This window comes from Puntigrus tetrazona, chromosome 5, assembly GCF_018831695.1.
Source record: "Puntigrus tetrazona isolate hp1 chromosome 5, ASM1883169v1, whole genome shotgun sequence".
Lineage (NCBI taxonomy): Eukaryota > Metazoa > Chordata > Actinopteri > Cypriniformes > Cyprinidae > Puntigrus > Puntigrus tetrazona.
This window is the reverse complement of record NC_056703.1, coordinates 8,202,336-8,227,516: the sequence shown is the minus strand read 5'-3', so window position 1 is coordinate 8,227,516 and position 25,181 is coordinate 8,202,336. Positions and strand designations below refer to the sequence as shown.

Below are 25,181 nucleotides of genomic sequence, written 5' to 3'. Positions count from 1 at the left end.
TCACATGTCCTCTGAAGCAGATCGAAGTTTTAATTTTTTAAAAACCCTGACTGTGTTCATCTGAAAGAAAAAAGTCATATACCCCTATGATGGATATTTTTCATTTTTGGGTGAACTTTAACAATAAAAACAGCTGTTTAGAATCAAAACAAGCATATCTAATGTCAAATAAACTGATTTTCCGTCCGCTTTTAATTGTAAACACCCAAATTTAGAGATCCGTTTGAAACGGATTCTTTTGGATCACTTCCATTTAATCAGTCGTTCCGCATTTTTCTAATTTCACTACAAAGCCAAATTTAACATTGACAGGCAAGAACACCAAAACATCAAAAACAGATCGGCATTTCCAATATTAATTCTATAGTATTATATAAGAGCATAATATAACATAACATAACATATATAACAGTTTACTTTAATCTGCCAGTTGTACAACAAGTTAACTGTTTCCTTAAAATGTAGGTTTGAAAGTCATAGCTTTGTGAGCTAAATGGAGGAAAATATCTTTCCTCTGCTGGCATGTCAAGTCAGGAAAATGACTGGAATGAGACGCTTCGCTTCTCCAAACAAGCAAAGACAGGTTAGGTACAGTGAATGAATATTGATTAAGATGATGATGGACATTTACGGTTTTTCTAACTCAACAGCTGGTACAAAACCAAACTTCCTCTACTTCTGCTCCTTCCCCTTCTGCCTCTCTCTCCCTTCATTCCTGATGTCATGTTTGCGAGTGCAGCTGGCAAGTCCTGCAGGCCTCCTCTCACAATCACGTCCAGTGTATGACACAGAGGGAAGAGAGAACAGAAAGCCTCTGTCACTACTGAATATGGCCACCGCTCTCACTGTCACACATACACACACAACTGGACAATACAGAGACACTGACATTAATGCGCACACAGACACATACTGACGCCTTGATTCAAAGATACCTGTACACACATAAACAACACCTAATAGCAGTTCAACTGGAGTTTTTTTATGCCGGTAAGTGGCTTGCCTCTGAAACGTGTCATTAAGTCTGCAGTTATGCCACTGTGTCCTGCCCTCAGCAGCAGAAAATAGACTCAACCACATAGCACAAACCACAAAGCTCCTCTTACAGGGGTTATAATCATACAGGCTACACACACACACACACACACACACACACACACTTATATAGACACATGGCAGTATGTAAGAGTTACAGGGAGAAGTGAGGAGACCACAGCAAGAACATAGATACAGCTAATATAACAGTACAGCTAAATGTAGCACGAACAGTGGGTGAAACTGGGAAACGGAATCCAAAGACTAGAAACGTGAAGGCCTCATGGCATGTTCCCTATGTTAATACCATGACAATGTCAAATCAAACAGAGATTTAAAATGTCTTTTTTGAAAAAAAAATCACAACTTACACAGGCAGCAGTTAAATAAAAACAACAAAAACCACATTAAAAATGCAAATAAATCTAGGCTTTAAATGAATATCTAAACATATGCCTATAATGCCAATTATAATATATTCTAATATCAAACTATCAAATTAATTTATTTGAAATGTATTAAAAATAAAACTGTATGTACTAAGCATTTTGTATAATATATTTATAAGTACTCGTTAATTACATACATACTATGCAACATACATCGATTTATTTCAGCATTATACATTTCTTTAGTCACTTATACAGTTGCCCGAATCAGCAAAGTACTAAAATGAACCAAAATTCCCACTTTGAGTTTTTAGAAATAGCTATAAGCAATTTCAAGCCCACTCACCATCTTTTTTTTAGTCCAAGAAAGATCTGCACTGTTGCGGCATGGCCTTGTTTACTCACAATCTCAGTGCTATGTCCTGTGTTTACACCTTTGAGCCTTTGGCTGACCGTCTACAGTCCAGCTCTCGCTGTTTGTTTGTCTCTGCTGCTCGCTCATGTCTCTTACTGAATGCTCTGAAGTTCTGGAGGACAGAATTACATAGTACCACCACAGCTGGGACGGAGTGAGAGAGCGAGCGAGAGAGAGAAAGCACTAGCAGAGGAATCCACATAAAAAGTCTCTGTCAGAATCCAGGTGTGCGGAGCGTCTTTCCAAGCAACCATGAATAATCGTCAAGTTAATGTCTAAATTTAGAAAGCTGAATCACGAGGGACATATATCTACATTGTCACATGGAAATCCTCATCTGTAAACTTGGCTTACCTGTTTACTACTTGTATGTTCAGCTTACCGCTCAAAAACATGCAAAATTTACTACTTTATTGAAACAATATTCAATCCAAAAATTCTAACTCTATTAGTAGACTCTCATGCTGTTCAAAGCTTGTGAGTTTCATCTTCTGTGGAATATAAAAGATGATATTTTTGAAAATATCTTCCTTTGTGTTTCACAGGAGTAATACAGGTTTGAATTTTAATGAACTATCCCTTTAAGAGTTATAAATAAAATGTTAACACTACGTTTTTATTTTAAAGCCTTTAAAATATATTATATTATTTTCTAGTTTCTATTGTTAAAGAATTGCTGGAATGGTATAAAAAAAATCACCGTCAACGCAGGAGATGGACTTATTTCTAACAGATTTGAGTTAACATGCTGTTGTGGAGGACGGAAAAGACCTTGATATTCCAGGTGGAGTCCCCCTACTCACTTCCTGTTCTTCCCTCCTCCGCAGAGGCCAAACAAAACTGGTGTTTTCCATTTGATGTTTAACAGCTGCAAAACTGCTGATGTGAGTCACTTTAAGAGTATTTGTTACATAATTAGATTCGTTTGTGGAAAAAAGATGCTGGGAACAAAAAATAGCCAATAAAGTTGTCATGGAACTCCTAAGCAAACATTTGTCTCTTAGTGAACATACAATCGAGAAATCCATCATACACTGAGCCATACTGATTGGTAACGATCCTAAAAAAACATTGGAAAGCCATGAATCAGAGCGCTAGAGAGGAAAATGTCTGTCTGGTGGAGAACGAGAAAGAAAGGCTTTTTTTCCACGGCCACTGCCAGTGAGTAAGACAGATGTGAAAAGTGTCCAAACACATAAAAAAAATGAACACAAACAAATCCGAGTAGCAGCTAGGCAACCACAGCTGGGAGAGGACTGGACTCTTCCGGTGTGGGCTCCTAAGCGGGACTCTTCCTGTCGGTTGACCCTATGATCTAGCTACTCTCTGGGAATAAACAGTCTCCAGCTGCCCCCTTCTCACCCACAACGGAGAAAAAATATCAACAGGCCTGATAATCCAAAGCAGTCCTATGTTTTAGAGCCATAAGGGCCTTGTTATAGAGCCAAATTTAAGTTATTTATGTGTTTGTTGTCCTCTGTAAGTGAAAATTCCAATGGCTTTATGTGAGTAAATGATTATTCCACCAAACATTTATGTGTAAGGCGTTTAATTCAGATGTCCAGAGTGACTCACGTGGTCAACACATGGCAAGCACACAAGTTGAAAAGTTAGCCGCTGGATAACTTTCCATATTTCCATGCTGGACTGCTATCTTGGAATAACACGTGCAATATCAAAGCTAATCATTTTGGTCTCATTTGGTCATAAATTCTTTGACGGCGGGAACATGCGGCATTAATCTCTTGCAGCATTTTGCAACAGTCTAGTCACTTATTATAGTATCAGAGTAAAGCAACAAGGCGTCAGAAAGATTGACCACAGATCTCAAGCCAGAAAACAGTCACAGTGCTTGCGTGGCAGAAATGCTTGGGATCAGAACACTGTTTCAATCAGAATGTGTTTGCGAGGAAACGAGAAGAAAGCCTGGGTTTGTTTCATTGGCACGGTAGTACGAAAAATGTCTTTGTGTTCTTCGGAGCTGTCCAAGACGGAGCAGAAAGTTCTTGTATTATGCACTTTTTGCACACATTCAAGCAAGCATTTCCCGTCTGTCAAATATTTCACATTTTCCTGCACACCACACAGAGCATGACATCCACATTCTCCACTACACCTGCTCTTATACCACTTATTAATGCTATGTATGCATTTCTTATTTATTTAGTAAAAAAGACATTTTAATGTTTAATGCAAATGTCTTAACCCAATCAAGACAGGCTTCTCTCTTTCCCTAAAGAGGTGTATATACGGACTCGTATATGATGATTAAAGAGGTAAGTAATACCTGGAACTGGAGCCGGCTGAAACCCGTAGAGCCAGACTTGATCATTGACATAAATCGGTCAGTGAAGTGTCTGGGCATGCTGTCTACAGCTGGTGAGACCCAGACTGATTGAATGAAGGTGTGGGCATTATGAGAAAAGCTGAGGCACTAATTCCAGTTTGGCACTGATTCACCAAGTCTGTGCTGGTGTTCAATTTCTTCTTTTTGTTACTCCTGTATGTTGTTTTCATCCACTCCATGTTTCTTTTTCTCCTTCCAACATGCTCAGTGTTCAATTTACACTTCCTGCAATCTTGCATACACAATATTAAGGCATTAAACTCTCAACAACCATGTTTTTTTACCAATTTTTACTGATGCTTTTACTGACTTTAGTGAAAAGCCAGACCAACAACACCACCACTGTAATAGTACAGATTAATATGTTTGACAATAACAGGCCATGTTTTTGCCCTCTTCTCCGCTGCTTTTTCATTATGCTTTTTTCTCTCCCTATACATAAGTATTTATATGATCATGCAATTTTTCCTTTGGCATCTTTTAAAACTTCTTAAGACCCTGTGTCTTCATATGAAGACATATTTTAGTCAATTTCTCTGAGACTATGCATCTCAAAGTTTTAAGTCTGGATGTTCTGTACAGAGCACATTCAGGGCTTTCCAGAGATACCAAATGATTGGATGTTTTATCATATCCACTTCCTCTCTTTGGTCTTCATTATCATTTAACATTACTTATCATTTAAATCTTTCACATTTTTTAATTGTGGGTCATAAATCATCATCTCAGAAAAATGCTATGGGGTTTCAAATCAAAATCTGACATTCTGTTATGAAACAGGATGTTGATTTCATATGTCCACATATGAGGATACCGGGACTAAATTAATATTTATTATGCATTTTGGGAGACAAATGTATAGGGAAAGAAATTAAATTTCAGTATTCTATTAAATATTATTATGAACATCTGGTCATATATTATTCCAATTATTACACTTTTTTTTCAAGATGTTTCCCCAAAAACACATTAATATGCAAATTAGATTTAGTTTATAGATACATTGTACATAAAAAGAAAACCTGTTTATAACCATTTTACACACATTGTGCTGAAAGAAAATGGTATATCAAATAATTCTGTGATAACATAGTTGAGAATTATCTTTATACAAAGATTTATTTAAAAAAAAATTATTTTATACATTTTTTAGTTTATGTCGTTTATTTTTTTTTATTGAGTCCTGATGTCCTCAAATGAGGACATAGCATAACTAAGTTAATATTGAAGTCAATGTTGAACAATTTATTTAAGGACTCAATCATGTCGCATTTCTGAATGACTCTGAAGTGTTCAAACCAGTCAATGCAATCAGCCGTAAAATAAAACTGAGGATCAGAACTGAATCTGCAGTAAAGTAAACCACATATTGTGATACTTTAGCTGTATGATGTAAATGTTCAGTCTGCTGTATTGCAGGTGTCATCACAATTGTCCAGAAAAAAAATATTCAATGTGTTTCACATTTCTGCACCAGATTAATTAGACAGGTGAGACATTTGACCGACAGGTGAGGAATTTTTCGAACCACCTGTTAGTCAGCTTCTTTTAGTGAAAGAAGCTTTGCTGGAGCAAAAATGTGTCAGCAGACCAGGAGAGCCAGCACAGCTCTCCTACACACACAGGCTTCTCATACACTGGTGTGCACAGTGCTGTCTCCACTGGGACAATAGACTCATTGTCCATGCTTTAGGTCAGGGCCATTATTCCCATGCTGGTCCAGTGCAGCCCATTTTCATTCCCAGTCGTATTTGCCATAGTAAGAGCAGAGTTCTCCATTACTCACAAATAGCGTGATTAAAATGAAGAAGTGCATTCATGTATGAGGTCATTCATAACTCATAATGTAACATCATGTCCACTGTGACACTTGCACTGTTACTTTTTAAAGACTCTTGGCTTCCCCAAAGTGTGACTCTTTCTTTGGAAATCTCTCTGGAAATGTCTCTTTCAGTTCCTCTTTTAGTGACTCATAACCTGATTCAAAATCAGATTGCAAAAATGTTTGTTGCTTTAAAAGCATTGACATTGACACAAACAGACATGTGGTATAATATATATATATATATATATATATATATCATGGAATTGCTTTAATTGTACCAATTTAAAGTGCTTTAAACAAAAACAAGTAGACAAAGCCTTAAACTTTACAAAAAATATTAATTAATAATAATAATAATAATAATAATAATAATAATAATGAAATACTTTAAAATGTCATGAAATCCACCTCTAGTTCTGTGTACCTTATTCATCCCTAAAAGGTACATTTATTAGCTAAACATACATATTAGTACCTAAATGGTAAATTATTACCAAGTGTTTCACCATTTGTTTCTGAGAGAACAGCATTACTCCAAAAGTATCCAGTAAACTTTATCACACAAACCCAGCTGTCAATCAAAGCCTTACCTATGAGTTCAGATCCTAACTGTGGCTCTGCAAGTCCCATGTGTAATCCTAAGTGCTGAAAACAGGTGTCTTTCTAACTCATGCTTACTTTAAGACACCTTAAACTCTGTGGAGCACAAGAGCAGGATGTACAAATCAGATTCAGAGCTAGAAATATCTTCCCTCGCTCTCTCTGTCCTGCACTATTCCCCAACCTACATGTTCGCTCTCTCCACCCCTTTCTCTTTCTCCAGCCCTTATAGTCTCTCACACACTTCTTCCCTTCCTTCTTTTTTCATTTTACTGCCACAAGGCAGTCTTTTATTCTCACAGCTGAAGAGTTCCTCACTTGTTCAGCCTCTGGAACGAGACACCCACCCTGAGCCCAGATGAGGAGACAGACGAGAGAGAGAGAGAGAGAGAGAGAGAGAGAGAGAGAGAGAGAGAGAGAGAGAGAGAGAGAGAGAGAGAGAGAGAGAGAGAGAGAGAGAGAGAGAGAGAGAGAGAGGATAGACAGGAGTACAATAGGGGTGACTTATCGCCAAATACTGATGTAGAGATTTTAGAAATGGTGTCTTGTAAAATTAGATTTGTAATATCAGCATATTGGTATATGGAAGCAAGTCTTATTTGGTTCTCTCTCCCTCATGCCACTGATCCATTTAATTCTCTGTACAAAGAAATCTAATTCCCACAGCATAGTTGAACTCTGGCCAGCCAGATAAGCAAAATGTGAAATCAAATTCAATTACAATAAGCCAATAACGCTACCCTCTAAATACATTAAATTGCCCTCTGTAAAATGTCTTATGACAACAAACGGAAGAGGAAAAAATGCAAAAAATTAAAGGCAAGAATGGACAGCGGAAGAGTTTGTGGATATGGTAAGATTACATTTCCTCTATTCAAAAGAGAAGTGGCTGTTGTTACATTCGCAATAATGTCTTATTTTAGTATCCAAATGTTTAACACTCTAAATGCACACACATACGCAATACTGGCTTTCCCCTCAACCCAATCCCAGCCCATGAGACATTCCACCTACGCATGTCTGGAAAGGACCTTGTGTGGGATGTGAGAGGATAGGAAAGTTTGGGGAGGTTTACAAGGCTGTAAAGTTGCAAAGAACAGCTTATGGACTCAAAATGGCAACTAACAAATCTGTCTAAAAATATGGACTGAGATGGGATATGATTGGACAAGCTATGAAACAGCTGTCAATAAAGGAAAATATCAGATCAGATATTTGCAACTTTAAATATTGCTAAAATAACACTTACTTTCCATTCGTTACTGTTTTGTCTGATGTATCAGTATTCGTCCAGGACAGTGTACTTTTGTGGTTAAACCCAATTTGCCTCTATTCTTTTTATCTTTATCATTTAAATGGATTTAATTCCCTTTTATTTTTTTGAAATCCACAACCAAATTTATAGACATCAAATTAAATCACACACTTAATAATAAAACCCGACGTAGAATAGAAATCATCTTTCTTTTCGAAGATGCATGCTGTCAGTTGGGGTGACTGTTTCCATTAAAAACCAAATGATGACCTCTGGTGGTTGAGCAAATGTATTTCATTTAAATCTAAATACTGTAACTTCCTACCAAGCTCTGGTAATAGCTGTCAACGTGGCTTGTTTTTGCCGTTATTAGAAAATATATTATTTAGCATGCATTTGAGCACAGTGTTGTCAGTATGAAACCTAAAATGAAATATATTGGCTTTTCATATACACAGCTTTTCAGCAAAATGTAGATTCGTATGCCTTAAAGAACAAGTACTTTAAAAACAGCAAAAGGAAACTTACTTGAAAGCGAACCCTTTTAGGGGACATTGTGGTCCTTGGTTTGTAAACAGGAAAATTCTTGGAAAAAGTCTTAAAGAGTGGGATCGGTACAGACTGAAGATGAATAGCTCTGCAGCTCTTTCAGAAAGTCAGATGGATCCATTGTATTTAATCCAAAAAGGAGGAGATGAAAAATAACTCCTTAGTCCTGAACATGACAGATAAAAATGTTCTTCACCGCCTGATTCTGTTCATTTTCCAGCTGAATATATAGACATCCAGATAATACTAATCTCTTGATCATATAAAGGCCCTCAGTTCACTTCCAGTCCTTTTAACTATTGCATCACTCACGAGCAGAGCACATCCAATATATCTGTTTCATCAACTCTCCAGCCCTGGTTGGATGGTGGAAAAAAAAAAAAAAATCCACACACAAAAACGGAAAAGCATGATTCATTCAGTGTGGTAATTCAAATACATGCAACACAAGCTTCTTTATAGGTTGTGTCTAAAAACGTCACCATGTATTCCAGTCCATAAAGTATTTAAACTGTTACCATTATAATGTAAACAATGATGATGACCACTGCAGAAAAGAAGGACAGATAAAAGATCTTCCTTTTTAAACTCTTTAATGATTTTTTAATAAGTTTACACTGGAATGTTCTTCATCATGAATCCCTAATTCGTTATTTTACAAGATTACAAAAAAAATCTCTGATATCTTTATACCATTCCCCAATCCATATTACGATTCCATGAAAACCGGACAAAAAAAAAAAAAAAAAAAAAAAAAAAAAAAAAAAAAAAAGGAAAAAGATAAACAAAAACATTTTAATACGCCCTTCCCCTCATCAAAATATGCAGAGACATTCAAGGCATTACTGGGAACCAAGACAGCAAGGGAAACCTATTTTCTTCAGCGGGGGCCATGTGGGGTTGAGACTGAAGTTTGGGATGATGGCTCAGCAGGCTGGGCACCACTCATAATGCTGATAGGAGACCAGAGGTCCCTCCCTGAAAAACCTACTCACAATCACACACTTAAAGAGACAGACATGATCCCGATCCTCCACTGAAGGGCTCTAACAACTCATTTCAGATGGTGAGCAGGTTGCCTTCTAATAGTAAGAAAGTCCAAGCCTGAAGTTTTTGCTTTCAATAGAAAACATGATATAAAGCAGACAGACTGAGCACTCATTTTTGAAGCAACAAGTTTTTCTGACTGCACTGTTGTCATCGCGAATGAAGTCATCTCTCTGTAATACACATTTGTTAATGGCTTTAAATGGTTTTCCGTTTGAATAGGTGGTCAAATTCCCCTTAGATATCCATGATAAACTGAAAACAAAAGTTTTAAAAACGTACGACAATTTCCAAAACGTGATGTAAAACAGGAGAACAGAGAGCCAGTCAAGAGTTAGACGAAGTTTCAAGCACAGACTTCTTAAACATGTCAGATGTTTAACAGCAGATGAAAAAAGGAGATAAAATATGTAGTTTAGACAAAACAAGAAGTCTGAGTGACAAAGAAAGAGAAAAAACAATGACTAAGGAATGGAAGAAAAAGCTATTACAGGCAAAGAACAACAATCTTCTAGTGTTTCAAAAAAAGTTAGCACACTGAAAGTAAATGTCTAGAACACAAACTCAGAAAAGACACAAGCAACATGACTGTACCCTTACAGAGGAGGTATATAAACCATCAATTCAAAAATATACTGCCACGATGGCTTCAAATAAATAAAGTTACACCAGCCCACTCCCTCCTGATACAGTCTCCATTTTAGCCCCAACCGTCACTAACTGATTTGGCCATTAAAAAGAAGATTGCTCTGTGAACCAAATTGGGTACAGCTGGAGCCAATATTGTCAGCAAAGACTAACCTGACTTTGCTTTCTTTGCAGGGGAAAATAAATGTAAAAAAAACCAAAAAGAAAAAAAAAAAAAAAAAAAACCCAAGGGGAATCCTGTTAATGTACTGCTGAAGATGATAAAGATTGCATCGTCCCTCCATTTATATGTCTCTCCCTTCTTTTATTTATATGAATGTTTCAGTCCATTTATCTGCTCCTCTGTCAAGTTGGGTGTAATTTTGTTAGTGATGTTTCCTTTTACAATATTTCATATTTGTCGACCACGAATGATGTTTCTGTGGAGTACCGAACTGGGCTGTCTCCATCCACCTGAGACACCTTAGCGACCTGGAAGGAGAGAAGATGAACAGAATGTACAATCTATTGTCCACATGATATCCTAATGCATTAGCTCATTTCAGTACTCTATAGCAAACAATACTTAAACACAGGAATTAACCACTTTCAATACAGGACGCAATGTACTGTACACTTTTTGATACCCTTCTGTAAGGGTACCTAGCACAGCAAGGGTACCAAAGGGTGGAGCTAAACTCATTGCAGAACCTTGATTGGTTGACTAGAATAATAATTTTTGCGTGATACAATGGGATCATTATTTAACTTGTCCATAGTACAGTGCTGACTTTGTTTGCTTTTGTCTTTATTTCCTCTTAAACCTCTTTTATTAACTACTTTTATAATGGCTATCATTGTTTTTAAAAAAAAAAGGCAAGAATTGTACTTATTGTCATGCTTTATCATCAATCGCTACATTCCCTCAGATACCAGTTAGATCAAGTAAGGGTACTGATGGCAGTGAAAATGCAAGCTGGATTAGGGTATTTTGTACCGAATCGTACAGTACTGTACAGAGCGCTCAGTGGAAACGAGCCATCATTTAACAATACATTTACATGTTCTTGATTCTCTTATGCAAGTCAACACATATTAAGATATTTTTGATGACATCTGAGATGCAACTCAACTGATAAAATTTTGTAAGATAATACAAAATCCCAGTTCTAGGTCAGAATGCTGGTTCAGCAGCACCCCACAAGTCACAGAAGATAACTGTTTTTTTTTTCTTTGCATAAAATTAAGACTGAACCACTGACGTCACACGGACTGTTATAACAAAGTCCTTATTTCCTTTCTTGGCCTTAAAAGTGTAAGTTGTGTTGCGGTCTATGGAGACTCAGAAAACTTTCTGAGACTCAGAAAACTGAAAACTCTATGGAGACTCAGAAAAATTTAATCAAAAATATAAGATGAAAGAAGGTCTTGTCAGTTTGGAGCGACATGAGGATGAGTAATGAATGACTGAATTCAAATTTTTTGGTGAAATAACCCCCTTTAACTCATCATCGACAACTGTTTTCTTACCTGAATGTCACAGTAGCTGCCCTTAGAGACAAAGGAGACACTGACAGGGAAAAAGTCATTAGGCTGGCCAGGTATGCTGAATTCAAGGCTACCGGTCTTATTCTTCACATCAATCACGGGCAGACACCACTCCAGCACATTTCGTCTGCTGTCATGGCGATATTCTCCATCTAGATCACCAATCACAGGAGCTCCTACCCCTGACCTGTGATGAAATTGTTACAATAGACAAATGTCAATATCAAGGCAAATGATTAAAGATGCTTCATTACGCATGGGGAAAAAGTGCTTTTTATATGCCAATAAATCAAGGCCTGAACTAAAGCCTATGAATTTGTACTCACGGTACAGGGATAGAAATGACTACATCATTGAGTTCCAGAGATTCATCCTGCAGTTCATACTCAATGTTTACATCACAGCCAGTACCACTCTCAGAGGGCCAGCAGTTTACTGCACAAAGATGAAATTAATAAGCATAGGTCATGTGACACTACTTGGGAGATGATAAATTTACTGGTACCACTACCAGATGTTCAGCACTGACTTGTTAGTGGAATGAAAGATTCATCTGTGGTCTGTAGCCTCCACTTCAGCACACCCACGTCACTTTTCAGAGGGAAGGACTTGTCTGGGTTTTTCAGACCAATCACAGACTCCGCTGTGAAAAGTTTTTTATCCACATTTGGATGGGTCTACAAAGAAGTTACAAGTGTGTTACTAACATAGTGTATATATATATATATTTTATAAGGTTTCATATATTATCTTAGAAGATTTCCATTTTGGTGTTTTATATATATATTATTTATATATATATATATTATTTGGTATTATTTTGAGTTGTCTTCTAATTAGCCATATTAGCATATATTTAGATTAACATACAAACTTACCTGCAACTGCACGCCCCTCTTGTCATTATTGTTGACTTTGAGTCTAATCCGCCCATTCTTTTCATCAGACACTCTAAGAGTAATCATGCCAAGCACTTCCATGTTTTGAAGGCCACCATCACGGCCACACGTGAGGGTAATCTTCTCCTCCACTCGCATATGCACACTGAATATTAGACAGAAATATTTTTTAAAGATTTAAAGTGTTGGAAAATGATTCTAACCTAAGCTAAATCTCAGATGGTGCTTAATAATGTGTAACAGAGTTGTGGTTCTATACAGATAAAAGATTTCTGGGTTATCGAACTATGCCCTATAATAATAATAATAATAAAAAAATTAAGAATAGAACCATCAAACTCTGCGATCCAAATTCACTTAGACTTGTGTGTCTTCATTCTGTTGATGTATAAGTGCATTTTCACCATATGTTCTGCTGAGTACAGCGTGCAAGACACAGCAAAAATAGGCTCAGTGCTGAGACTGTACTTGACGCGCTGCTCACATGCACAGCATAAATGCTGCTACTGTTAAGATGAGCAATAAAAAAAATTTAATAAAATTGCATGTACTGCTTACATGCTACTAATGTGAGAGGTCTTAATCTGAAACCATCTAAAGCAAGCAGAAACAAAGATTTCCATGCCTATTTGAAAAGCTTTACAGAGAGGCATATCATTTGCAAACATGGATTTCCAGTGTCTTAACGAACAGCACCACAAATTATTTTAATTGAATAAGATCACAGACGCCACTAATGTCCCACAAAAACAATGAGATCATTACCTCTCCGTGTGGGTCGGAGGAGGTAGAGATTTGGATGCATCTGATGGTCTTTTGCCTGTGCTGGGCAAGATGATATTCTCTCCCTCTGACTTTAGTTTGTCCACAAAGTCATCCACCTCCTTTCCTTTGCCAACCAGTTTAAGCGCTTTACTTGGACCACTGGACCTAAAACAAATAGGCATTAAATTGCAGCCAGCTGCTGTTTTTTTGTGTCCTGCTGTAGTATATTAAGAGTATGGCAGTACCTGACTGGTACAGGGGTGGGTTTGGGTTTCTCAGGCTCGATTAGCGTGTCTGTGATGATGGCCGAGTTGCTGCTGCTCATACCCGAGCTGCCAAAACCACCAAAGCCTGGTCCCTTCTTACCACGCTCGGCATCGCGACGTATCTGCTGAAGCTCTTTAGCCTTCCGTCTCATCTCTGCCTTAGCTTCGCGCTCCTGAGTCTAATGAACAATTAATTGAGCGGTTTAGAGTGAAGAAAAGATAATCGATAGCAAATTACATTGCAAATTAAGCATTTAATTTATCAAGTGTCATCTGAGAGCTCTTGCCAGCGTGTTATTTATAAACTACAAACATGGCTGGGATTTCGGATGTTTAATTGTGAAGTCCACGCACAGCGCCTTCTTTCACGCACTAAGAACTTATTGATCCTCCTCCTCTGCATCAGTGCATATACCCGAGCTAAACAAGTCTAGCAGGATGAAGAATTTTCTAGAATGTCATTATATGCTGTAGACTTTTGAGGAACTGCCAGATTTGTTAATTAGAAAAAATAGCAGCCTATTTTTGAAAAGTGAAAAGTGTGCACTGCTATTCTGTAAAAAATGCCTACCTCTCTGACAGCACGGAACACCTTTTCCTCATGAGAGTCCATCTCTGTAAATGTCCGAATCTGGGCCAAGTTGACATTTTCTCTATAACCGAGCGCAACAATCTCATCGAAGGCGAAGATGAGATCAAAGCAGTGCTCAGAAATCTCACTCTCCTCCAGGACACGACAGTATTCAGGAATCTACCACGATATAAGAAAAATGAACATATCACTCAGCATGCTTTCAGAACTACAACAAACACTGACAAGCTTTTGTTCTACAAAAAAAAAAAAAAAAAATTACTTTTCTTCAATTACAATTTTTAGATATGCCTGTATGATATAACTTACAATTATTAAAGAATTTTCTCCCTAAAACATGAACACTGAGATGCATTAAAAAATAATGAAAAAATGTTTCTATCATACCACACGTGAGAAGAGACGCAGTGTCTCCAGGTCCTCCAGTATGTTACTGTTCTTGGTGGTGACCAGCACCATGTAGAGCTTCTCCAGAGGCTGGTAGACGTAGCGCACACTCTCAGTTTCCACAAATGTGTGTTGTTTGCCGGTGTTCATCAGTTTGGGGAAAGCAGCTAACAGACCCTCCACTCGCGTCCGTGTCATCTCCACAAACTGCCGCGACACCAGGGCCTTACCTGCCTTGGTGCAGACCGCTGCTGCCAACAGCACCTGGAGTTATTCAACAAGAATTTTGAAGAACGATTAGAAAAACGCAGAGGTAATCCTCAGAGAAGAACGTGCAGAACGCAGCGCACTGTTTTTGGATGCATTGATGGAAAGGTGCCTCTGAGATTCGATATTAACATTCCTTCCAAGAGCAAAAAAACTTTATACGGCTCTCATGTTTGAGGCGTTTCATTTTTATTCACTTGTTTAACTGAGGATAAAGCGCTTCTTAACAGAGAAACACATTATACACATGGGGTGATCTCTATCCAAATAATTAGGTAGGTATTGAGCATTACAAAGAAAAAGGGATATTGATTACAGTAATTGACATGATTTCTCGAGTCTTTTGAAATTACATGTTAATTCAAAAACCATGGAAATCATCATCAAGAGACAGAAAAACTGGTCCAAGTAAGTGACAGGATCAATGGGTCCCATTTATCAACACCAAGAAATTAATGGGATGAAGAGTTCTGTGGTCTGTTTAGATAAATATTAAATATTAAATTTCATTGACTACATTTTTAACAGACAGCTGCTACAAAATACTATAATGCAACCCTCTATGAGACAAGCTAGCATCCATAAGACACCGAGCAAAGTCTTTTGTATAAAATTTATATTCATTTGTATAACGTTTTCACTACACACATTGTTGCAAAGCATCATCACAGGAAATAAAAGTTACTTCATAACATCTATGAGTATTTTATCACTGATGACTGTGACCATATGGCAGCAAACTACAGTAAAGATCAAATTAAGATATCAACCTAACATTTCCATAAAGCAACTCAAAAACTTTGATAAATCAATTAAAGCATAACGACTCACACACTCTTATTTTCTGCGTGAAACCCTGAGTGGTTTCTTTCTTTGGGAAGTTTTTGTGGAAATTACTGTTCACTTAATTATTATTATTTTTTACACAAAAGCTATGAAACAATCCATCCTATTCCAGACGGTTTGGAAGAAATGGAGCAATATTGTGTCAAGGCCATTTGCATAAACACACATACTAGCTGCAGCTTTAACAAATTACACAAAAATAAGACAAAAACATTTTAATTGAGCCTGAGTGTTCGCTGTTTTCATGATAAATTACAGCAATATTTTTAAGCATTATTAAGCTAGCAGCTTCAAGGCTAACACAATCTGACCACGTCAACAGATGTTACAAATGACAAATGGGCTAGATACAGTCATTTGCCCCCACTGTTATTAATCACAGACTTACAAAACTGATTTGTTATCGCTTTTAATGAGAAGCTGATAACGAAAGTTACAGGCCTGCAGTATAGCGAGTATTTAACACCGACCATCATTTTGACAACCTGTCTTATTAGCCAGTTTTAACAGCTCAAAAGCGACATTATAGACACTATCGCCGAGCAGTTTCTCAGTACATTAATTATGAAGTTGCTCTTGAATTTAACAGGCACATCGAGCAATAAATCAGTCTGCGGTTCATTTCGCTAGCTAGCAGCAATCTCTCATGGAAAAACCGGAACCGTCGTCGAAAGCAGTTGTTTGCACAAAAACGAACCGACATACTCACCATTTTCAGTGTCTGATATGTTTTTCGCGTTTGATCTTCTAAACGCCGTTTGTGTGGCTGTATAAATGCTATGTGGAGAAAAATAAACTGTTATTTGCGTGCACTGCTCCGCTCCGCGATTCAATATGGCAGAAGTGTAAGCCACGTCTCCAACCGGAAGCAGCTCGTCAGCGGGGTAAAAGGGCAGCGCGGCATATGTGGAAGATCCAACATCAGCAGCACTGCCCAACCCTCACACAACACTACAGCGTTCTTTTCAAAGTATCCATCACTATTATATTATATTATATTATATTACACAAATAATCATGCCATGTAATGTGGTTGTGACGAACATTTTTATGCATTATGCTATAATATGATGACATAAGACGAAACTGTGGCCAGCAAGAGCTAAGTTCATTGTGGATTTTGTTAATTATTTTGTTTATTCGTCTCTCTTGATAACTAACAGTATAGTGCTTTGGCCTGTAATTTTTTGATCTAAAGACCCTTGACAGAATGCTAAAAGCAAAAACAAAACCGAGCATCTTAGACACAAATTACAAGAGATAAAAACGAATGCATTATTTATTTATTATTTATTTTATGCATTATTTCTAGCCAAGTAATCATAAAATGATATATATATATATATATATATATATATATATATATATATATATATATATATATATATATATATATATATATGTATGTATGTGTGTGTGTGTGTGTGTGTGTGATTCAACAGACTTCTGTCCTTCGAGTATTTTGCAATTAAATCATTTTTATTTAACTCTTATGAAGTGCTGTGTTTCACTGCATTTTGTCCTTGACACAGACCATTATTTTTAGGTCTTTCTCAATGCAAGCTCAAATTAATGTTAAGTCTGTATAATTCATGTTAAAACATTTTGGAGACTCGAGTATGCGCTGTGTGGCGCTGCATAACCAGCATGAACACACTCGGGGACCCGCGTGTTCTTGGTAGACGGAAGTATCGCTCCCGTCTAGGTCACGCAAAAATCGGGTCACGAGTTTGAGGTAGCTGTTGGGAATTCTCGAAACCATCCGTTCAACCAAAACAACTGTGCAAATGAGTGAAAAATCCTGACGATATAGGTCGGGGAACAGATCGTTCCACTTTAACAGCGGAGATGTCTGGGAACGTTAGTGCTTCTCAAGTAAGTGCAACAACTACTTGATTTAACGCAACTGGCATAGTGATATTTCATTGGCTGGGTGAACTGCCATTTTAAACGTTCTGTCTTTCTATTGGTGCATGGAATGAGAAATAGGCGGGCGTTGAGCCATGTGGATTCAAGGAGCGAATATGAATTTTAGCGTTTAGGACTATTTAATAAAAACGGTGAATGTATTTGTTATTTAAGTTATCTTTCCTACATTAGCCACTTTTTATTTAGATATTCTGACGACAAGTGCACCGATGATGTAGCGATTAATTAAGCGTAAAGGAAAGACCTCTTAAACAAGATTATCTCTAATTTTGTAGTTACATGTTAGACTTGATAAGCACAAAGGTCTCTTAATGCACAGGTCAAACGGCCAAGCCTTTTTAAACGAGAAATTGAGATTTCACATAATGTAATAAAAATTAAAAACTTTTTAGAAGCATGACTTAAGCACCCTCTATACAGCTTGTCTCTTTTAGCCTCATCTGTCATGGTGTTTTCTGAACACGAACGTCAGAATTAACAATAGATGTGTTGTGAAACAACTGGTCAAACTGAGGTCAACATATATCTTACCCGCAACTACATGCATTGCATGGAGCTTTTAGTTTATCAGCACTGCCCAGAAACACAGGGTGGACACCCAAGGACACTGTATAGAAGGAAAACCCTCCACCAGTTGCTCATTCATTCAGTCATTCATTAGACCTGGACCTGAAACATCATCTTCTCCAGCCAGAGCTGTAAAAATATCTGCAAATAATATGGAAGGGCCATTCAGGTTTATTAGAGTGAGAGTCTGACGAAAGCTGTTTTGCTATTTAGAAGAGTTGAGGTGAACATTATTATGAAGTTTTGTGATATTCTTTTTCTTGCAGGAAGGAAATGGCAATGTCAGTCGGGTTATTCGCATGGGAACAAGGAAGAGCCAGGTAATGTTTCTTGAGGCATTCGATTATGCCATTTTGTAATTTATAAATTCTTTCATCTTCCAATGAAAGTATTCTCAACACTTAACTTTAAAAATGTGTTTAATATCTAATGTGTATTGTTTAAATAGATTATAATGAATTATAACCATTTTTTCCTCTTTGAAAACAACATAATCTGTCAAAACATTTTATATACAAGTATATATAAATTGTAGTATAAATAGCATGCTACTTTATAATCTGATAAGCATTATATAAAATGTGAGAAAATAATCAGAAAACGTAGCTTTTACCCCATTCAGGGTCACTTGGTTAGTTGAGGATCCCACAGTCTGTACAGATTGACAACCCTTGACCATTATATTTAGGTTTTCTCACTGCAAGCTCAAATAAAATGATAAATGCAACAAGTTAAGTCAAGCTGTTTAAATTGAACTAAGAGTGTAAAGAGTTAGATTTTCTGCTCTAGGGAGCCGTTAAAAAGCGAGGGTAGATAACAAGATGGAAATGGGTGTGAAACTTGTGTGCTTTAATCAGACAGAAACTGCCCCTCGGTGTCGCCATTATACTTGCTTGGAGTGACTGCTAACATTTAATCAAAAGTTGTGTTAGAGAATCTTTAAAAGCACTTATCAGGGAGCTACTCACAATAAATGTATTCATGCTTTGGCTTCATGTATTGCGCTGTATCTTTGAGACGTTGACGAAATTATATTTTTGTATTTTTAATAATGAGGCTGTGTGTGTCTCTCAGCTGGCTCGCATTCAGACAGACAGCGTGGCCGGCACCCTGAAAGAGCTTTATCCAGATGTTCATCTAGAAATAGGTGAGGACCTTTTCCTGCTATAATTTGCATGAAATCCCTCTACATGAATTGTATTGCATTTGTTGTATCTTTTAATCAGATGCATAGATTTTTATCTGCACACACACACACACACTTTCTTGTCCTTATGCACTCAACGGTTGTCTAAGAACAGAGAGCGATTGTGACTGCTGAGAATGTGTAATCTATACGACCGCTTCACTGCTGAATCCTACTGTCCGTGTCAAAAGACATGAATGATGATGTCAGAATAGGAGCCAGCGCACAGCTATTCAGCCTTTAACCTTCTTGTCTGTGTGCTTTCAGTTGCCATGTCTACAATTGGGGACAAAATCCTGGACACCGCATTATCAAAGGTAGAAATTCCATCCTCAATTGCATTACGTGCCGTTTTGTCAGGCTTTGGTGAGAAGAAATGCCCTTGAACTTTTGTGTGCTTCCCAACACGCGCAAATCCATTATCAGCTATCAAAAGTGTCAGATTTACCATGTTTTAAACCTGTATTTTCTTAGATTGGCGAAAAGAGCCTCTTTACCAAAGAGCTGGAGAATGCACTCGAGAGGAATGAGTAAGTTTGATGATTCAAAACTGAGCTTCTGTTAGGACACTTATGCTAAGTATGTTCTTTCGTCAGCTTATATGAAGGTTTCCCCTTTCAATATCTTCTTTAGGAAACAAAATAATGACTTTTGTTCATTTGATTATGCTGTAAAGTGCTTTAGACTGGCTTTCAGTATATTGATACGAGGTATCAAATACCTCCGTTCAATCTCTGTTCTACTGGTTTCTAACACTCAGAGGATGTGAAAGCGGTACTCCACTTGATTAGCCTTGTTGATGTGTTTTATGAAATAAACCTTATTTATGCACGTAATAGTTCATATAGAAAAATATTTTTCCTGTAGTGTGTAGGTCATATTTTTTTAAAATATGTATTTATTCATCACTAGAGTGGATATTGTGGTGCACTCTCTTAAGGATTTACCTACCTCATTGCCTCCTGGATTCACTATTGGAGCCATTCTTCAGTAAGGACCACATCCTCAACTAACAAATATTTATATCTAACAAATATTTAATCATTAATAATTAAATAAATGAATCTATTGGTTAATTAATTCATCCTACCAGTCAAAATTTATTAGTAATTATTGAATTTAAATGTGTGTGGGTTTTTTTATTTATTATTATTAATTTAACTTTTATGGTTATCAATGTTTACTATTTTTTTAACATTTAATTAAAATATATTTTATATATTTTATATTTAATTAAAATATAATTTATTCCTGTTAAAGCAAAGCTGAAATTGCATATGCGCAAATAAAGTATAAGAAATGTAATGTTTTATTTTATGAATTAATCCAACACGTAGTGTAAATATTTTTTAATTATTAGCCTTATTGTTAGTTTTTACATTTAGTCATTTAGCAGGTACTTCGGTAGGGCTTTCCTTTTAATTAATTTGATTTGGTTTGATTTTAAGGTTATTTACGAATTGTAAATTTATGACCTGTAATTACTACTAAAGGCACTGTAGTAGGTAGTCTGATAACCTATAAACTATTATTTTTGTGAAGGAGAGAAAATCCCCATGATGCAGTGGTGCTTCATCCAAAGAATGCTGGACTTACCCTAGACAGCTTGCCAGAGAAGAGGTGAGCTCAGTATTTTTTAACAATCTTGTCATGCCAAATACAAGTGCCAGCATCTATCCTCCAGAATTTGATGGATGACCCAATAATCGAGAGATCAGTGGTTTTCATGGTGATAGAATTTAATTCAAAATCTGCATTCTGCTGTAGATATCATGTATTGATAGCTCTATGCAGTTATGAAACCAGAACATTTTTGAAACCTCTCTTCTTCTTTTTTTTTCAGTGTGATTGGCACAAGTTCACTTCGAAGAGCAGCTCAGCTGAAGAAACGATTCCCTCAACTAGAGTTTGAAAATATTGTATCCTGCACTTTCCTTTCCTTTTAAATCAGTGGGTGTTTATATATTATTAATGGCTGGAGATTTATCATCGATTTTGATTCCCATATTTCCTGGGTGTTTGTTACCACAGGCCAGTTTCCCTATAGTGTATAGCATTTTAATGGTACTAGAGTCTTGCTCCTTGACCTTTCTGCTATAGAGAGGGAACCTAAACACCCGTCTGAAGAAGCTGGATGAAAAGGATGACTACGCTGCCATTATTCTGGCTGCAGCGGGCCTTAAACGTATGGGATGGGAAAGCAGAATCAGTCAGGTATGTTAAGAGTCAAGAGAAAAAGCTGATCTCAGTCTGGCTTCATATTCAGTGCTTTAAAAAATATTTAATATGAGACATGATATGGGTGTATAACAAGAATGTAATATATTCATGGGGCAAAAACCCATATCTACTAACCACAATTCTAAATCTAGAAGTCTCTGTTGACTGCAGCGGTATTTATAGATTTATTTATAATGCATTTATAGCAGATGTTGTATAAATTGCAGATTCTGGGCCCCGAAGATTGCATGTATGCTGTTGGGCAAGTAAGTGTACAAAAATGCACAACCGTTTATGAAATGTGAAATTGCATTGCATTTGGTTTTCATGCACCAGATTTAGTAGCAAATATTTTTCAGTGTTTATACCCGTCATGCTATGTGCTTATTGTACTGTTCATGCGAAAAAAATAAAATAAAATGAGCACCTGCAGCCGCTAGCTCAACTGTTAATGCACAATAGAACGCTAAAGGAAACACCTGTGTAACAAATGATGTTAACGGTTGAAGCCATGAGAGTGCAGATGAATGGTATATGTTACATGCAGGTTTTATTATAGTAGAGTTTTTTTAAACCAAGGAAAGTCAATTTCAGAAAATACACTGACAAAAAGTCAATATTGTCTAGTTTGGAAAAAAAAAACAATCCATTCTTTTTTTTTATTTGTAACATTAACCTGCAGAAGTGTGTCCTAAGTGAGTAAATGTCAGTCTGTAAATGAACAGAAATGCATCTTATCATCAGGGAGCACTGGCAGTGGAAGTCAGAGCACAAGATAAAGACATCCTGGAAATGGTGTCTGTCTTGCACCATCCAGACACAGTGCTGCGGTGCATCTCAGAGAGAGCTTTCCTCAAGCAGCTTGTGAGTTTTCTTACACACACACACACATGAACTCAGCTCTCATCGTGTGTGGTTCATATCAGTCTAACCTTATCCTGAGGGCATTCTATGTAGTCTAACAGTTTTATGGTTCTAATACTGCTCTTCATTCCCTTCCTCTGCTCTCAGGAAGGAGGCTGCAGTGTGCCCGTTGCTGTGCATACAGAAGTGAAAGGGTCCATGGTAAAGAGACTAAATTATAACTATATTAGCAGACATTCAGTGGCATGTTATGCTACTTTACGCAACGCAAATCTGAATATGTGTTGTTTATGATTGTATTGCATTGACTAAACTGTCTTTTTTCCGGTTTCAGCTATATTTGACTGGAGCAGTTTATAGTTTGGATGGAGCTGATTGCTTGAAGGACACTATGCAAACGGTTGTGGAAATCAGCAACAAAGTAAGGGTTAAATATACGAAAGATTGGGGGTCAGTATGATATTTTTATCATCACAAGAATGCATTAAATTGAAAAAAAAATTATCTATTCACCAAAGAATCGTGGAATAAAAATGTTTTATGGTTTCCACAAAAATATAAAGCAGCTAAACGTTTGCAGTGTTGCTGATTGAGATGTCAGCATATTAGAGTGATTTCTGAAGGATCATGCGACACTGAAAACTGTAATAACGCTGAAAATTCAGCTTCTGAAATATGTAAAAAAATCAATAAATGCAGCCGTGGTGAGCATAAGGTTTCTTTAAAAATAAAATAAAATCTTACCAACCCCAAGCTTTTGATTGGCAATGCATTTACAGTTTTACAACGTTATTTATAATTTACAGTATTGTAACTTTTTATTTCAACCAGGTGAGCGAGAGTGCACAGGAGTGTGTACACGTTGGAGTCACTGCCAACAACGTATCATCGTCGGCCCTTGATGCTGCGGAGAACCTGGGAATGGATCTGGCAAATGCTCTCCTTAACAAGGGGGCCAAAGACATTCTCACAACTGCCAGGAAACTAAATGATGCTCGCTAGCTGGCTTTTACACTTTGTGCACTGGAGTATTAGGCCTAATTTTGGAACCTTTGACATGCTGTTAACTTAACTTAAACTGTACACCTCAACTATATGCTCTGTAGCTGAATCTCTAGAGCTTAAATACAACCTTGATTGGCTGTGTAATCTGTGACTAAAAACAACTTCAGATACTATACCTCAGTGCCTCAGTTTAACAATGTGGCAGCTTTAGGTTTTTTTCTCAGCTGCATACACAAGACATTTCTACTGTTGTGACTATTGTATTGTCTCAGGCACCGATTTCTGGAAGAATTCATGCTTCCACTTATGATGTCAGACTGCTGTCTTCATCTATGAACCACTTGAAAAGGAGTTACTTTTCATATATTGCCATTGTTTTTAATGTAGAACTGAATATATTTGATATGCAAGGCATTTTTATTTAACAGCATATCCTCAGTTTTTAAAACATACCATGCCTTTTTAAATACAGAGTATCTATTGATGAGAAACCAAGAGTTTGAATTTGGAAAAAAGAAAATTAAGAAATTACTTGGTTTTATATTTATGCCGTAGTTTTCATCCCACAATGTGCCTTTAAGGTTTTAATTAACCAATCAATTGTTTCTAGAATGTTAACTTCTGCAATTATCAAAAATAAACTGATCCCATTATTCCCTTCCCTCCATCATGCTGTGAAAAACTGTTCATATCAGACTTCAATAAATAAAAAAAAACCCCAAAGCGGTTTAATGTGCAAAAAAAGTCAATACATACTACCACCACAGTTCAGATACATAGAAATAGCGCTTTTCAGAATAATTGGGTGGCCCTTAAAAGGGCCTTTAGGTGAGTTAAGTAAGTTCAGCGTAGCTTTTTAATACTCCTGTGACTGGGAAGAACCCTTCTTTCCCGATTTGCCAGAGCTGGGGACAGCCTGGCCAGTTTTCTTTGGCAGCAGCACGGCCTGGATGTTGGGGAGAACACCTCCCTGGGCGATGGTCACTCCACCGAGCAGTTTGTTCAGCTCCTCGTCGTTACGGACGGCCAGCTGAAGATGGCGAGGAATGATACGAGTCTTCTTGTTGTCCCTCGCAGCATTTCCCGCCAACTCGAGGATCTCAGCGGTGAGGTACTCAAGAACGGCAGCCAGATAGACGGGAGCACCAGCACCTACTCTCTCAGCGTAGTTGCCTTTACGCAGAAGACGATGCACACGGCCGACAGGGAACTGCAGACCAGCGCGGGAGCTGCGGGTCTTAGCCTTGGCGCGGGCTTTGCCTCCGGTTTTGCCTCTTCCAGACATGTTGTTCGAGAAACTTCTTTCCTCAGATCGCAGAAGAAATCAGTAAGGCAAGCTGTGCAGTTGCTGCAGTATTTAAGGACTGACTGAACTAGGGCTGTATGATCCCGCCCATCGCTCTGATTGGATAGGCGCAGCTGAGCACGGGCCTGATTGGCTGTTAGAGCCAACCCAAGAGCGGATGTATTCTCCTATTGGCTTAAACTTGTAGTGCATAAACAGCGCAAACTAACGAACCAATCCGAGAACATCTAAATGTGCGCGATCTGATTGATTCGTACGCTTCGACTGTGACGCCACTGGTCTTCTGTTATGTCAATCAAATTTGTGCGGTAAATTCAAACCAATTGAACACATTCCCTCTGAATTTTAACACAATTTGGCGCACAATTGTAAGGAAATGATTTATGTCAAATTTATAGATTTTTGTCAAAACCCTCTACATTTCTGTCGTGATATGTAGCATTAT

The 25,181-nt window shown here is 37.4% G+C and overlaps 4 protein-coding genes across 18 annotated transcripts in view; 1 reads left to right on the top strand and 3 right to left on the bottom strand.

Annotated features, from left to right (window-relative positions):
* Positions 1–8,726, bottom strand: part of phldb1a (pleckstrin homology-like domain, family B, member 1a) — a 41,353-nt gene extending 32,627 nt beyond the window's left edge. For 3 of the 12 annotated variants that reach the window (XM_043238549.1, XM_043238555.1, XM_043238556.1), the window contains exon 1: positions 4,127–4,387. In XM_043238549.1, coding sequence (XP_043094484.1) covers positions 4,127–4,204 — 78 coding nt within the window. In that variant the 5' untranslated portion in view covers positions 4,205–4,387. Of the gene's footprint in view, positions 1–1,770; positions 2,104–4,126; positions 4,390–6,601; positions 6,836–8,394 lie in introns of those variants that run through there. The other 9 variants (XM_043238552.1, XM_043238554.1, XM_043238557.1 and 6 more) reach the window with 7 other exon arrangements.
* A 265-nt stretch (positions 8,727–8,991) lies between these two features.
* On the bottom strand, positions 8,992–16,524 carry arcn1a (archain 1a). The gene is made up of 10 exons (XM_043238564.1): positions 16,369–16,524; positions 14,547–14,810; positions 14,139–14,318; positions 13,547–13,746; positions 13,302–13,466; positions 12,516–12,681; positions 12,167–12,314; positions 11,964–12,072; positions 11,620–11,824; positions 8,992–10,581 (listed from the first exon to the last, which is right to left on the bottom strand). Exons 1-10 carry the CDS (start codon positions 16,369–16,371, stop codon positions 10,492–10,494), a joined length of 1,530 nt encoding a protein of 509 aa, XP_043094499.1. The 5' UTR covers positions 16,372–16,524; the 3' UTR covers positions 8,992–10,491.
* Positions 16,525–17,327: 803 nt separating this feature from the next.
* hmbsa (hydroxymethylbilane synthase a) lies at positions 17,328–24,097 on the top strand. 4 transcript variants are annotated; one of them, XM_043240350.1, is made up of 14 exons: positions 17,328–17,534; positions 18,422–18,475; positions 19,212–19,302; positions 19,609–19,658; positions 19,816–19,871; positions 20,254–20,331; positions 20,884–20,961; positions 21,185–21,260; positions 21,442–21,555; positions 21,789–21,827; positions 22,306–22,425; positions 22,573–22,626; positions 22,760–22,846; positions 23,257–24,097. In XM_043240350.1, the coding sequence occupies exons 1-14, from the start codon at positions 17,508–17,510 to the stop codon at positions 23,425–23,427; spliced, it is 1,095 nt and encodes a 364-aa protein (XP_043096285.1). In that variant the 5' UTR covers positions 17,328–17,507; the 3' UTR covers positions 23,428–24,097. The 4 variants fall into 4 exon arrangements, with proteins under 4 accessions (XP_043096285.1, XP_043096287.1, XP_043096286.1 ...); XM_043240352.1 differs by having other exon boundaries at positions 17,329–17,534; positions 19,230–19,302; XM_043240351.1 differs by lacking the exon at positions 17,328–17,534 and adding an exon at positions 18,205–18,334 and having other exon boundaries at positions 19,230–19,302.
* Positions 24,098–24,132: 35 nt separating this feature from the next.
* Positions 24,133–24,812, bottom strand: LOC122345867 (histone H2AX). Its single transcript, XM_043240353.1, has one exon. It carries the CDS (start codon positions 24,713–24,715, stop codon positions 24,287–24,289), a length of 429 nt encoding a protein of 142 aa, XP_043096288.1. The 5' UTR covers positions 24,716–24,812; the 3' UTR covers positions 24,133–24,286.
* Between the last annotated feature and the right edge of the window lie 369 nt (positions 24,813–25,181).

Excerpts from the sequence above, each read along its gene's own strand:
- arcn1a (XM_043238564.1), bottom strand. Across the intron at positions 13,467-13,546 it reads CCCACCCCTGTACCAGTCAG|GTCCAGTGGTCCAAGTAAAG; the intron begins GTACTGCCATAC and ends TATTTGTTTTAG. Across the intron at positions 12,682-13,301 it reads CCTCCGACCCACACGGAGAG|TGTGCATATGCGAGTGGAGG; the intron begins GTAATGATCTCA and ends TCTAATATTCAG.
- hmbsa (XM_043240350.1), top strand. The coding sequence starts at position 17,508 with ATGTCTGGGAACGTTAGTGCTTCTCAA. Across the intron at positions 19,303-19,608 it reads AGATGTTCATCTAGAAATAG|TTGCCATGTCTACAATTGGG; the intron begins GTGAGGACCTTT and ends GTGTGCTTTCAG. Across the intron at positions 20,332-20,883 it reads ACTATTGGAGCCATTCTTCA|GAGAGAAAATCCCCATGATG; the intron begins GTAAGGACCACA and ends ATTTTTGTGAAG.
- LOC122345867 (XM_043240353.1), bottom strand. The coding sequence starts at position 24,715 with ATGTCTGGAAGAGGCAAAACCGGAGGCAAAGCCCGCGCCAAGGCTAAG.